The 13,816-nt window shown below is 45.9% G+C and overlaps 1 protein-coding gene across 1 annotated transcript in view; it reads left to right on the forward strand.

Moving 5' to 3' along the window:
• Positions 1 to 13,816, forward strand: part of ACTR2 (actin related protein 2) — a 64,865-nt gene that overhangs the window by 23,446 nt on the left and 27,603 nt on the right. The window contains exon 3 of the mRNA XM_060230718.1: positions 71 to 286. Coding sequence (XP_060086701.1) covers positions 71 to 286 — 216 coding nt within the window. The remainder of the gene's footprint in view (positions 1 to 70; positions 287 to 13,816) is intronic.

A 13,816-nucleotide genomic window follows, 5' to 3' on the forward strand; every position in this document is an offset into this window, starting at 1 on the left:
TTCAGATTGCTTAAAAATATTTTTTTGGGGGGGGAAATGCTAATATACCCGTTCCCGTTTCTCCCCCTAGGATCTTATGGTAGGCGATGAAGCAAGCGAGTTGCGGTCCATGTTGGAAGTGAACTACCCGATGGAGAACGGCATCGTCCGGAACTGGGACGACATGAAGCATCTTTGGGATTACACCTTTGGGCCAGAAAAACTGAACATCGACACGCAAAACTGTAAAATCCTGCTGACGGAACCTCCCATGAACCCGACGAAGAACAGGGAAAAGATTGTGGAGGTAGGCGCTTCGGAGAGAAACCACATTTGATTGAAAAGAAAGCTGGCAATATTACGATGTCCCTGTAGAGATCCGTGGTGTGGCCTCATTTGGAATATTGCGTGCAGCTCTGATCACTGTATCTCAAAAAAGGACATCACAGAACTGGAAAATAAGCAGGGGCCGTTTTGTAGAAAAACAGGTGGTGGAGCTCATTAGCATAACTCATTAGCATATGCCACCCCCACCCCCACCAGCCCAACGCAAGAAAGGAGAGTCCTGGGCGAGCGAGGCCTGCTTGGGCTGGCTAGAGATCCAGCCAGCCCAAGCAGGCCTCGCTCGCCCGGGGCTCTCCTGGGCTACCCCCCCCCACAGTCAAAAAGCCAGCAAGCCACCAGTCACCCAAAGTCACATAAGAAGTGGAGAAAGGGTGCTGTGGGCTTCTCCAGGGGTTCATGAGGGCTGCTGGGGGCATGGCAAAGCCCCTGGTGGCTGGCTGACTGCCCGCTCTCCTAATGCAGGGATTGTTATGCAGCTGCACCTACTGTTCAGTGGACTAGGTAGGTAGGTGGGGAGGATGAGGGGGGCCGTCAGAAAAGTTCAGGAGCTGTGCTCCTGTGAGTTCCTGCTGAATTCAAGGCCTGAAAATACGTATAGAAGAAGGTAACCAAGAAGATGTATGTGAGGAAAGGCTGAAGTATGTGAGGAAAGGCTGAAGTATGTGAGGAAAGGCTCTAGTATGTGAGGAAAGGCTGAAGAGACTGTTTTAAAAAGAGGCAGCTAAGAGGGAACATGATTAGGAGAGTTTTGAAATTTTACTTGTGGGTGGTCAGAGTTGACACAGCTTTCCTCCCCACCCAAAATATTGGGACTCAAAGGCGTCCAACGATGCTGATTGTGCAGTGGATTCACTGAATCTGTCAAACAGTGCATTTGAAAAGTGAGTGATTAAAATATTTTAAAATTTAAAAAAATTAATCATAGTGAGGGATTAAAATGTGGAATTGCTTCCAGAATCTAATAGAACAAATCATCAAACAGTCAGTCCTTGAACATATAGAAAAGATGGGTGATTATTAAGAGCAGCATGAATTTCTCAAGAACAAGTAATGTCAGACTAACCTTATCTCCTTTTTTGAGGAAGTTACTACCTTGCTGGATTAGGGAAATGCTGTAAACCAGGGGTGGCCAGTGGTAGCTCTCTGGATGTTTTTTGCCTACAACTCCCATCAGCCCCAGCCAGCATGGCCAATGGCTGGGGCTGATGGGAGTTGTAGGCAAAAAACATCTGGAGAGCTACCGTTGGCCACCCTTGCTGTAAACATTGTTTATCTTGATTTCAGTAAGGCTTTTGATAAGGTTCCACATACTATTCTTGTTGACAACTTGGTAAAATGTGGTTTGGATCTTGCTATAGTTAGGTGGATCTGTAAATGGTTGACAGATCGCACCCCAAAGAGTGCTTGTGAATGGTTCCTCATTCTCTTGGAGAGGAGTGACAAGTGGAGTGCCTCAAAGATCTGTCCTGGAACCTGTTTTGTTCAACAGCTTTATAAATGATTTGGATGAAGGAATAGAGGGAATGCTTCTTAAATTAGCTGATGATACTGCTGGGAGGGGTCAGAAATACAGTAGAGTAGAGTTTTATTATAACAGTCAGCTCAACAGCAGAAGACAGAAACAGGATACAGGATAATTTTGACAGGTTGGAAGATTGGCCTAAGACAAATAAAATGCATTTTAATGGGGATAAGTGTAAAGTTCTGCATTTAGGCAGGAAAAATTGCATGCATCATTATAGGATGGGAGAGACTTGTCTTGGCACTAGTATGTGCGAAAAGGATCTAGAGGTCTTAGTGGACCGCACACTGAACATCTCAGAAGTATGATGCAGTAGCTAAAAATAAAATTCATTTTGGGATTGTATCAACAGAAGTCCTGATCAAGTGAAGCAATGGTGTTGTTTTACTCTTCTTTGTTTAGACCTCACTTAGAGTATTGTGTTCAGTTTGGGGCAGCACAAGTTAATAAGGGTATAGACAAGTTGGAACGTGTCCAGAGGAGGGCAGCAAAGAGGATGAGAGGTCTGGAGACCAAGTCCTATGAGGAAAGGTTGAAGGAGCTGGGTAATGTTTAGCCTGAAGAGGGGGATGACTGAGAGGTAATATAATCACCATCTTCAAGTACTTGATGGGCTGTCATCTAGAGAATGGTGTGGAATTGTTTTCTGTGGCTCCAGAAGGTAGGACCAGAACCAATGGGTTGAAATTAAATCAAAAGTGTTTCCAGCTAAACATTAGGAAGAACTTCCTGATCAGGGGTCATTTTGTAGAAAAATAGGTGGTGGAGCTCATCCAGGAATTGTTATGCAGCTGCACCTACTATTCAGTGGACAAGGTAGGGAGGAGGAGGGGGAACCTTCAGAAAGATTCAGGAGCTATGCTCCTGTGAGCTCCTACTGAATCTGAGGCCTGTTCCTGACAGAGCGGTTCCTCAGCGGAACAGGCTTCCTCAGGAGTTGGTGGGCTCTCCTTCCTTGGAGGTTTTCAAATAGAGACCAGATGGCCATCTGATGGCAATGCTGATTCTGTGAATTTAGGCAGATCATGTGGGGGAGGGCGAGGTATTTGTGCATTTCCTGCATTGTGCAAGGTGTTGGAGTAGATGACCCTGGAGGTCCCTTCCAACTCTATGATTCTATAAATTGTTTGTGACTTGATGGCACTTTCCACCATCATCTTTTCCCTGACCTGGATGGCCCAGTGTAGCCTGATCTCATTGGATCTCAGAAGCTAAACAGGTTTGGCCCTGCTTAGTATCTGGAAGAGAGACCACCGAGAAAGTCAGAGAAAGTCAGTGGCAAACCACCTCTCTTGCCTTGAAAACCCACAGGGTCACCATAAGTTAAAGCAGAGTAAGGACTTATTTTCATCCTCCACTCCTTAGTCTGGCGGTCATTTTCCCTTCTGATCTCCTTGCCTGCCTCATCTCCTTGGTGCTGTGGACTGGGCCAGTGATGTCATAGAGAGCTTGTGGACTGGGCCAGTGGTGTCATAGAGAGCTTGTGGACTGGGCCAGTGATGTCATAGAGAGCTTGTGGACTGGGCCTGTGATGTCAGAGAGCTTGTGGACTGGGCCTGTGATGTCATAGAGAGCTTGTGGACTGGGCCAGTGATGTCATAGCTTGTGGACTGGGCCTGTGATGTCATAGAGAGCTTGTGGGCTGGGCCGGTGATGTCCTAGAGAGCTTGTGGACTGGGCCTGTGATGTCCTAGAGAGCTTGTGTTGCCAGAGGGTGCCATCAGGTTAGTTGTCCTTTGTTAGTTTGTTTTTAAATGCACTGCATAACTTGGGGCCACCTTGACCTGAATGGCTCAGGCTTGCCCAGTCTCATCAGCCCTCATGGTTGGCCCTGGGTAGTACTTGGATGGAAACCACCAAGGAAATCCAAGGTTGCTATGCAGAGGCAGGCAAATGGCAAGCAAGCTCTGAACATCTCGTGCTTTGAAAACCCTGTGGAGTCACCCTAGAGATCATCTGCGGTGCGGTACAAGTTGGGGTGCGTCTGCTCCAACTCTTAGATGCTCAGCTTTGGGGTTGGTGTGTGGTACTACGCAATACGGCACTTCTTTGTGCCTCAACAGCCTCCGTGTCCGCAAACTCGATGTCAGACTCGATCAAACGAGAGCCGTCAACAGATGTTTTAACCGCGCTCTAACTATCGGCTAGCCACGTCGCTCCCTGCATCTCCGAAGACGAGGTGTCCTTCCTTGTGAATGTAGAAAGCTAACTGAAAACAGAGAGTTGCCTACCCATGAAGACATCAAGGGAAACAACCAGGGCCATGGGAAATAGGGAACTTATCAATTATAACCACCAGGAAGGATTTTTCAAGCCAGAGTCAAATTTCTTACTACGACTCCTCTAATTAAAAAAACAAAGTTATCTGGAGTTGGTTAATGAATTGGATATCACAAGGGATACAAGTAACACTGAGAGTTATATGCTGGCTGGAGCTGATGGGAGTTGTAGGCAAAAAAACATCTTGAGAGCTACCGTTGACCACTCCTGGGATAGCGGGTTGCGAACCAGGCATAACTCTACATTTTAAATATCAGACATTAAATTATGAAGAAAATAGTTCTCGCCTATGGGTTGAGGGGGGTTCTTATTTCTACCTCTCTTAGCTGTCTTTCCAGTTGCATCTGCGGGGAAAATATATAGCCGTCAGTGTTGACCCAAGGACGTTCATTTTTAATAGGTATTGAGGTTAATGGGAGAAAATGCCTGTAATATCCGAGCTGTCCCCGAGTCTACCATGGGGACACCTCCGCCATTTTAGATTTGGATAAACATACAGAGCAGAGGTCCATCGGTGGCTATTAGCCACAGGGTATAGATCGAGAAAATGCCTGTAATATCCGAGCTGTCCCCGAGTCTACCATGGGGACACCACCGCCATTTTAGATTTGGATAAACATACGGAGCAGAGGTCCATCGGTGGCTATTAGCCACAGGGTATAGATTGAGAAAATGCCTGTAATATCCGAGCTGTCCCCGAGTCTACCATGGGGACACCTCCGCCATTTTAGATTTGGATAAACATACAGAGCAGAGGTCCATCGGTGGCTATTAGCCACAGGGTATAGATTGAGAAAATGCCTGTAATATCCGAGCTGTCCCCGAGTCTACCATGGGGACACCGCCGCCATTTTAGATTTGGATAAACATATGGAGCAGAGGTCCATCGGTGGCTATTAGCCACAGGGTATAGATCGGGATGTCAAACTCATTTGTTATGAGGGCTGGATCTGACATAAATGAGACCCTGAGGAGCCAAGCCATGTCGGGCCAGGCCATGTGTGTACCTATTTAAGACTAGGTAGCAGAGAGATAAATTTTATAAAGAACACAAATGCATATTTAAAAAAAAAATAAAATCATGCTTAAAACATTAGCACTCATTGGTCTTAAAGATGCTTTCTTTGTATCTCTCCCATGGGATCCAGGGAACTGGGCAAAGGAAGCTCTGGCTCTTTCCTTCCTTCACCAGGGACTGTAGGGGGGGGGAGCCTTAGTCAATAGAAGGAAGAGAGGCTTGGCTGTCTTATGCTCTTAAGCTGTGATGCAGAAGGAAGCAAGAGAGAGGGAGAAGGAAGCAGAGGACAGCCAGTTGCTCAGGGGCCTGATAGGAGCCCTCCAGGGGCCTAATTTGGCCCCTGAACTGCATGTTTGACATCCCTGGTATAGATGGAACTCTCTGTCTGGGGCAAGTGATATTCTGTATTCTTGGTGCTTGAGGGGGGAACAGTGGGAGGGCTTCTAGTGTCCTGGCCCCACTGGTGGACCTCCTGATGGCACCTGCGTTTTTTGACCCCTGTGTGACACAGATTGTTGGACTGGATGGGCCATTGGCCCGATCCAACATGCTTCTCTTATGTTCTTATGTCTGGGACAGTGATGCCTTGTATTCTTGGTGCTTGGGGGGGCACAGTGGGAGGCTTCTAGTCTCCTGGCCCCACTGATGGACCTTCTGATGCCACCTGGTTTTTGGCCACTGTGTGACACACAGTGTTGGACTGGATTGGCCATTGGCCTGATCCAACATGGCTTCTCTTTTGTCCTTATGTCTGGGGCAGTGATGCTCAGTATTCTTGGTGCTCGGGTGGGCACAGTAGGAGGGCTTCTAGTGTCCTGGCCCCACTGATGGACCTCCTGGTGGCACCTGGGTTTTGGCCACTGTGTGACACAGAGTGTTGGACTGAGTGGACCATTGGCCTGATCCAGCATGGCTTCTCTTATGTCCTTATGTCTGGGACAGTGATGCTTTGTCTTCTTGGTGCTTGGGAGGGACAACAGTGTGAGGACTTCTAGTGTCCAGGCCCCACTGATGGACCTCTTGATGGCACCTGGGTTTTTTGGCCACCGTGTGACAGTCTTGGACTGCATGGGCCATCGGCCTGATCCAGCATGGCTTCTCTTACGTTCTCAGGGATGAGAGTCTCCTCTGTTGACCTGATCCTGCTTGGGTCCCTGGTGCGAAAGGGAGGGGGCTCCTGCCCCCCCCCCCAGTGCAGTTTTCAAGAGACCAAACCTTCTGCATTTGGGGTCTTGAAAATGGTATACAGGCGACAGGCACCCCCTCTCTGGGGGTCACGGTCTCAATAAGGATGAGGCATCTGTGGCTTTTGTAGACAGAAGGGAATTTCATCCCTAGAATGGCAGAAGGGTCCCCCATAGCAGACTCGGAGATCCGTCACATCCGGATCGGTTCTCAACTCGTGACCCAGCGTTCCAGTCTGAAACGAAAGCTCTTAACGTCATCTCCCTGCGTTTGTATTTTTTCAGTGCATATACATTTAATTGTCTAATGATGTCATCCTAGACCGCGTCACTCCGGTCTAAACCCTCCTGAGTAACTGCATAGGATTGCCCTGCAAATGTAGGAATCCGGGGTTTATTTAATGACTAGAATATTATTCTCCCGAGTGGTATTTTCGGAGCTGTAATTTCTGCCTTCCTTCCGCACCGCAGTAATTCTTTTGTCCGTGGTGCCGGGCAATTTCAATCTAAAACATTCATTGGATTATTTTTGCATGGACTTCCTGAATTAAAAGGCGGAGAGGAGATGAAAACTCTGAAATTTTTGCAGCCTGTTGGAAGTTTAATGAGTCATTCCTCTTAAGCAGGGACCAGCAGCCTTTCTAAAATTCTGCCCTTGGGGATTGGAATAAAGCAGTACTGGTCGTAAAGCGATATTGGTCGTTTTTAACAAAAAAAAAAAAAGTTAAGAAGCGATCTTCCCGGAGCCAGGGGTTAATAATGAACAGAAATGGCTTCTGAGCTCCTGAACTTTGCAGAAAGTCTTATTAAATGGTTGGGCCAATAACTGCCTTAGTGCTGTTCTCGCTTTACTAGATCGGTGTCTATCAGAGAACACGGAGAGAAGGCAGGCTGGCCCATTGTGGCTGAGAGCCAGTTTGGCATAGTGGTGAAATGTGCAGACTCTTATCCGGGAGAACTGGGTTTGATTCCCCGCTCCTCCACTTGCACCTGCTGGAATGGCCTTGGGTCAGCTGTAGCTCTGGCAGAGGTTGTCCTTGAAAGGGCAGCTTCCGGGAGAGCTCTCTCAGCTTCACCCACCTCACAGGGTGTCTGTTGTGGGGGAGGAGGATAAAGAAGATTGTGAGCTGCTCTCAGATTCAGAATGAAGAGCAGGGTATAAATCCAGTATCTTCTTCTTAGAGAGTCAGTTTGGTGTAGTGGTTAAGCGCGCGGACTCTTATCCGGGAGAACCGGGTTTGATTCCCCGCTCCTCCACTTGCACCTGCTGAGATGGCCTTGGGTCAGCCAGAGCTTTCATAGAAGCTGTCCTTGAAAGGGCAACTGCTGTTAGAGCTCTCTCAGCCCCACCCACCTCACAGGGAGTCTGTTGTGGGGTAGGAAAGTAAAGGAGATTGTGAGCACTCTGAGACTCTGAAATTCATAGTATAGGGCGGGATATAAATCCAAAATCGTTAATCTTCTGAATCCTGCTGTAGTGGAGAATCTCTCCTTCTGGCTGCCGTTGCAGAAGAACATTGCATAGAGAAGATAAGCAATAGCCAGACTGGTAGTTAGATCAGTGGTCCCCAACCTTTTGGGCACCAGGGACCAGTTTTGTGGAAGGCAATTTTTCCAGAGACTGGGGGGATGGGGATAATACAGTTGTGCACTTTATTTCTATTAGTTTGGTATGGTAGCTAAGCGTGCGGACTCCTATTTTGAAGTGCCGGGTTTGATTCCCCACTCCTCCACTTGCAGCTGCTGGTGGAGGAGTGCCGGGTTTGATTCCCCACTCCTCCACTTGCAGCTGCTGGAATGGCCTTGGGTCAGCCATAGCTCTTGTAGGAGTTGTCCTTGAAAGGGCAGCGTCTGGGAGAGCTCTCTCTCAGACACCTCACAGGGTGTCTGTTGTGGGGGAAGAAAGTAAAGGACATTGTGAGCCACTCTCTGAAATTCAGAGTATAAATCCAATGTCGTCGTCTTCTTCTTCCTACATTGTAATATATAATGAAATAATTATGCAACTCACGGATCAGTTGCTAACAGGCCATAGACCTGTACCGGTCCACGGCCTGGGGGTTGAGGACCCCTGAGGTTGGCAATCCACCAGGTAGCAGAGAGAGAAGATTTTTTAAAAACTTAAAATGAAACATGATTAAAACATTGGCACTCATTGGTCTTAAAGGTGCTTTCTTTGTATCTCTCCCGTGTGATCCAGGGAACTGGGCAGGGTTGCCCTTCTTTCCCCAGGGGATGAGGCAGGGGGGAGCCTCAGCCAATAGAAGGAATAGGGGCTTGGCTTAGTAGCTGTGCCGTCCAGTTGAGAGAGCCCAGCAAAGCAAGCCATTCCTCCCCACTTTCCTTCCCAAGGGAGGAGGCTCAGCCAATGGAGAAAATAGAGGCTTTGCTGACTTCCGGGGTTGGAAAATGCTGAGCTGAATTGCTTCTCAGAAGGGGAGCAGGTTGGGGCTTCTGTTCGGGGTAGTGGAGGGCAATTTAATGCCTACTGCCTACTTTTCTCAGTCAGAGATCAGTCCAAGATATGCACAGGAAACTCTGAGGAGATTTACCTTGGCTAAAAGGGAGTCCCGGAGGGGGGCTGCTTTGAGGGGTCTCCGGAGACGAGTTGCATATTCATCATCTGCAGAAGTTTCCAGAGTCATTTATTTGACATAAGCTCGACAGGATCCTAACCTTCTTTGAGACTGCTAAACATCTAAAGCTATTCAAGATCGGTGTTGGATCTGGATAACTGCAGAAAAAGGTACTGATGACTATCTTCATTCCAGGACTATTTAAAGTTAAACAAAATAAAATCAGAAGGTGGGAAATAGAGATTCAGAAAGTTTGGAAGAAGAAGGGGAGAAGGGGCGAAATTTGAACTTTGTAAATTTAAAGGACAGTGCTAAAAAGTGGAAAGGAATTTATTGTTTTGTCTACTTGCGGTTTTGGTGAAAAAGCCCCATCGTCACAGATTTGCAGCTCCCACAGTCAACACAGGAAACACGTCAAACATCGCGAGATCTTTTTACCAGTGAAAACGGGATTTGGTGGCAAGAAAAGCAGTAAGTGTCGGATGGAAGAGGAAAATCATTGAAGCAGCTAGCCTACTCTAGGACTATAATATCATAGAAAAATATCGTCGGCCATTGCTAGGAGGTCAAAATTTAAACAAAGTTTTTAAAGTGTTCGGAACATTAAAAATTGGTGACGCTGACAGAGGTGACAATTATAAGGTAAATATTATTGGACATTATCACTGATAATTATTTTAGAAGCCTTTTGAAGGAAATTTTTTTTTAAAGGGAAGCAGAAAGTTGCAACCGCCATTTTGGAAGAAATATAAACTTTAAAAATTAATATCTGAGCCCAGGAGGCTCTGAGGACGGCGAAATTAGGCTTATTGAAAAGGGCAAGTCTTACTCTATCAAACCTGATAGTTTAATTTAATTTGGAGAGGTCAAAATTTTCGGTGTTTTTTTAAATGTCAGAGCATAAGTTAACCTGTGCAAGGACTGCCTCAATGGAGAAGATGCAAGAGCAATTTATTTATTTATTTATTTATTTTATCTGGGATTTATATCCCGCCCTTCCCACCGAGTGGCTCAGGGCGGCTTACAGCATATATAAACTAACATAAAAATATAAAATTACACTTTAAAATTAACATTTCATAATATATAATTAAAATCAAACATTTGTTATAACTATACATCATTAAAACAGACAGCGGTCGTGGAGCTACACTCTATTCAGCTTCAGATACAAATTCAGTATACAGTATACAGTATTCAGTAGTTGGTATACAGGGCCGTTAATTGTGGGCCAGCCGGAAGAGGACTGTCTTACAGGCCCTGCGGAATTGGGTGAGATCCCGCAGGGCCCTTACCTCCTCCGGCAGCTGGTTCCACCAAAATGGAGCCATTACAGAGAAGGCCCGGTCCCTTGTGATCTTCAAGCGGGCTTCCTTTGGCCCGGGGACAACCAAAAGATTTTGAGATCCCGATCTCAGTGCTCTCTGGGGAACATGCGGGGAGAGACGGTCCCTCAGGTAGGCAGGTCCTAGGCCATATAGGGCTTTAAAGGTAATAACCAGCACCTTGTACCGAACTCGGTAAGATATTGGCAGCCAGTGCAGCGCCCGAAGTCCCGGCTGAATGTGCTCCCACCTTGGGAGCCCCAATAACAACCGGGCAGCGGCGTTCTGCACCAGCTGCAATTTCCGGGTTCAACACAGGGGCAGCCCCATGTAGAGGGCATTGCAGTAGTCCAGCCTCGAGGTGACCGTAGCATGGGTCACCGTTGCTAGATCGTCGCGTTCCAGGAAGGGAGCCAGCTGTCTAGCCCGCCTAAGATGGAAGAATGCGGACTTGGCAGTGGCTGCTATCTGGGCCTCCATAGTTAAGGAGGGCTCCAGAAGTACCCCTAGGCTCTTGACCCTGTGCGCCGCCATCAGCGGCGCACCGTCAAAAACCGGAAGGGGTATTTCCCCCCCCCCCCCCCCGGGCCACGACGGCCCAAGCAAAGGACCTCTGTCTTCGCTGGGTTTAGCGAATTAGAAGCAATGGAAGCCAGGATGATGAAAGGGGTGAGAGGCATGATAACTGTTTGTAAAAAAGAAATTAGAAAAGACATTGAAGAGCTAAGGAAAGATATAGAAGATCTCAGAAATGAGACTGTGGTAACATCAAAGAAAGTGCAAGAGGTGGAAGAGAGAGTGAAAGTACATGATTCCACCTTGCTAAAAATGCAAGAAAAGGTGGCAAATTGATGGAAGCCCAGATACGTCTGAGAGGAGTACCTGAGGATGAAGAGACAGATTTGAAAGGATATATAATAAGAATAATTGCAGAATTTTTGGAGGAAGATCCTGAAGGAACTAGAAGCATGTATGACTATATGTATAGAGTGAACTCACTATATGCCAAGAAAAATAATCTACCAAGAAATGTGGTTATAAGATATATGACAAAAGAAATGGTGGGAAAAATCTTGAATAAAAATTTTGAAAAGACATTGATAGTGGGAGGCAGCAGAGTAAGAATCATGAAAGATTTATCACTTGTCTTGGCAATTCTTTCATGATTCTTATGAAAGAAAAGCATGCAAAAAATTGACAAAAACTACGTGACAATGAAATGAGGTATAGATGGATAATACCTGAAGGTCTGAGCTTTGAGCTGCAAGGAAAAAGGATTACAATTACAAGCACACAGGAACTGCGTAGGTTTTATGAAGAACATAAAGAATTTGCACCATGATGGATTACAAATTATTATCTTGGAATGTAAATGGACTAAATTCACCACACAAAAAAAGGCAACGTTTCATTGGATTAAAAAGCAAAATTGTAATATAGTTTGTTTACAAGAAGTGCATATCGAACAAAAAGATTACAAATTTTTATGGAATAAACAACTGGGACTAGAATTTTATTCATTGGCTGAACAGAAGAAAAGGGGAGTGATTTTCTATATTAACCAAGAATTGGAGCCAAAATTAGTGTTTAAAGATAAAGATAGAAGATTTGTAGTGGTAGAAATAATATTAAATGCAAAAAAACACGTTATTGGGACTGTATGCATCAAATGGTGCAAAGGATGCTTTTTTAAAAGACATTATACAACAATTTGATGAACTGACTTATGACCAAGTTTTGATAATGGGGGACTTCAATGGAACAATTAAGAACACACTGGATAAGAACATAAGAGAAGCCATGTTGGATCAGGCCAACGGCCCATCAAGTCCAACACTCTGTGTCACACAGTGGCAAAAAATTTTATATACACATACACTGTGGCTAATAGCCACTGATGGACCTGTGCTCCATATATTTATCTAAACCCTTCTTGAAGGTGGCTATACTTGTGGCCGCCACCACCTCCTGTGGCAGTGAATTCCACATGTTAATCACCCTTTGGGTGAAGAAGTACTTCCTTTTATCCGTTTTAACCTTTCTGCTCAGCAATTTCATCGAATGCCCACGAGTTCTTGTATTGTGAGAAAGGGAGAAAAGTACTTCTTTCTCTACTTTCTCCATCCCATGCATTATCTTGTAAACCTCTATCATGTCACCCCGCGGTCGACGTTTCTCCAAGCTAAAGAGTCCCAAGCGTTTCAACCTTTCTTCATAGGGAAAGTGCTCCAGCCCTTTAATCATTCTAGTTGCCCTTCTCTGGACTTTCTCCAATGCTATAATATCCTTTTTGAGGTGCGGCGACCAGAACTGCACACAGTACTCCAAATGAGACCGCACCATCGATTTATACAGGGGCATTATGATACTGGCTGATTTGTTTTCAATTCCCTTCCTAATAATTCCCAGCATGGCGTTGGCCTTTTTTATTGCAGACGCACACTGTCTTGACATTTTCAGTGAGTTATCTACCACGACCCCAAGATCTCTCTCTTGGTCAGTCTCTGCCAGTTCACACCCCATCATTACTTTGCACTTGGCCACATTGAACCGCATCTGCCACGTTGACGCCCACTCACCCAGCCTCAACAGATCTCTTTGGAGTTCCTCACAGTCCTCTCTGGTTCTCACCACCCTGAACAATTTAGTGTCATCCGCAAACTTGGCCACTTCACTGCTCACTCCCAACTCTAAATCATTTATGAACAAGTTAAAGAGCATGGGACCCAGTACCGAGCCCTGCGGCACCCCACTGCTTACCGTCCTCCACTGCGAAGACTGCCCATTTATACTGACTCTCTGCTTCCTATTACTAAGCCAGTTTTTGATCCACAAGAGGACCTGTCTTTTTACTCCATGACTCTCAAATTTTCTAAGGAGCCTTTGATGAGGAACTTTATCAAAAGCTTTCTGGAAGTCAAGGTAAACAACATCTATCGGGTCGCCTTTGTCCACATGTTTGTTCACCCCCTCAAAGAAATGTAACAGGTTAGTGAGGCAAGATCTTCCCTTGCAGAACCCATGCTGAGTCTTCCTCAATAACCCGTGTTCATCAATGTGCCTACTCATTCTGTCCTTGATAATGGTTTCTACCAACTTTCCCGGTATTGAAGTCAGACTGACTGGCCTGTAATTTCCCGGATCTCCTCTGGAACCCTTTTTAAAGATGGGGGTGACATTTGCTACCTTCCAGTCCTCAGAAACGGAGGCAGATTTCAATGAAAGATTACAGATTTTTGTTAGAAGATCCACAAGTTCAACTTTGAGTTCTTTCAGAACTCTCGGATGTATGCCATCCAGACCCAGTGACTTATTAGTTTTTAATTTGTCTATCAGTTGTAGGACCTCCTCTTTTGTCACCTGAATCTGACTCAGGTCTTTCAACACCCCTTCCAAAATTAGTGGTTCTGGGGAGGGCAAAAAGTTCTCGTCTTCCACAGTGAAGACGGGGGCAAAAAATTCATTTAGCTTCTCAGCCATTTCCCTGTCCTCCTTCAGTAATCCTTTTACCCCATGGTCATCCAAGGGCCCCACTGCCTCCCTGGCTGGTTTCCTACTTCTAATATATTTGAAGAAGGTTTTATTGT

This window comes from Heteronotia binoei, chromosome 1, assembly GCF_032191835.1.
Source record: "Heteronotia binoei isolate CCM8104 ecotype False Entrance Well chromosome 1, APGP_CSIRO_Hbin_v1, whole genome shotgun sequence".
Taxonomy (NCBI): domain Eukaryota; kingdom Metazoa; phylum Chordata; class Lepidosauria; order Squamata; family Gekkonidae; genus Heteronotia; species Heteronotia binoei.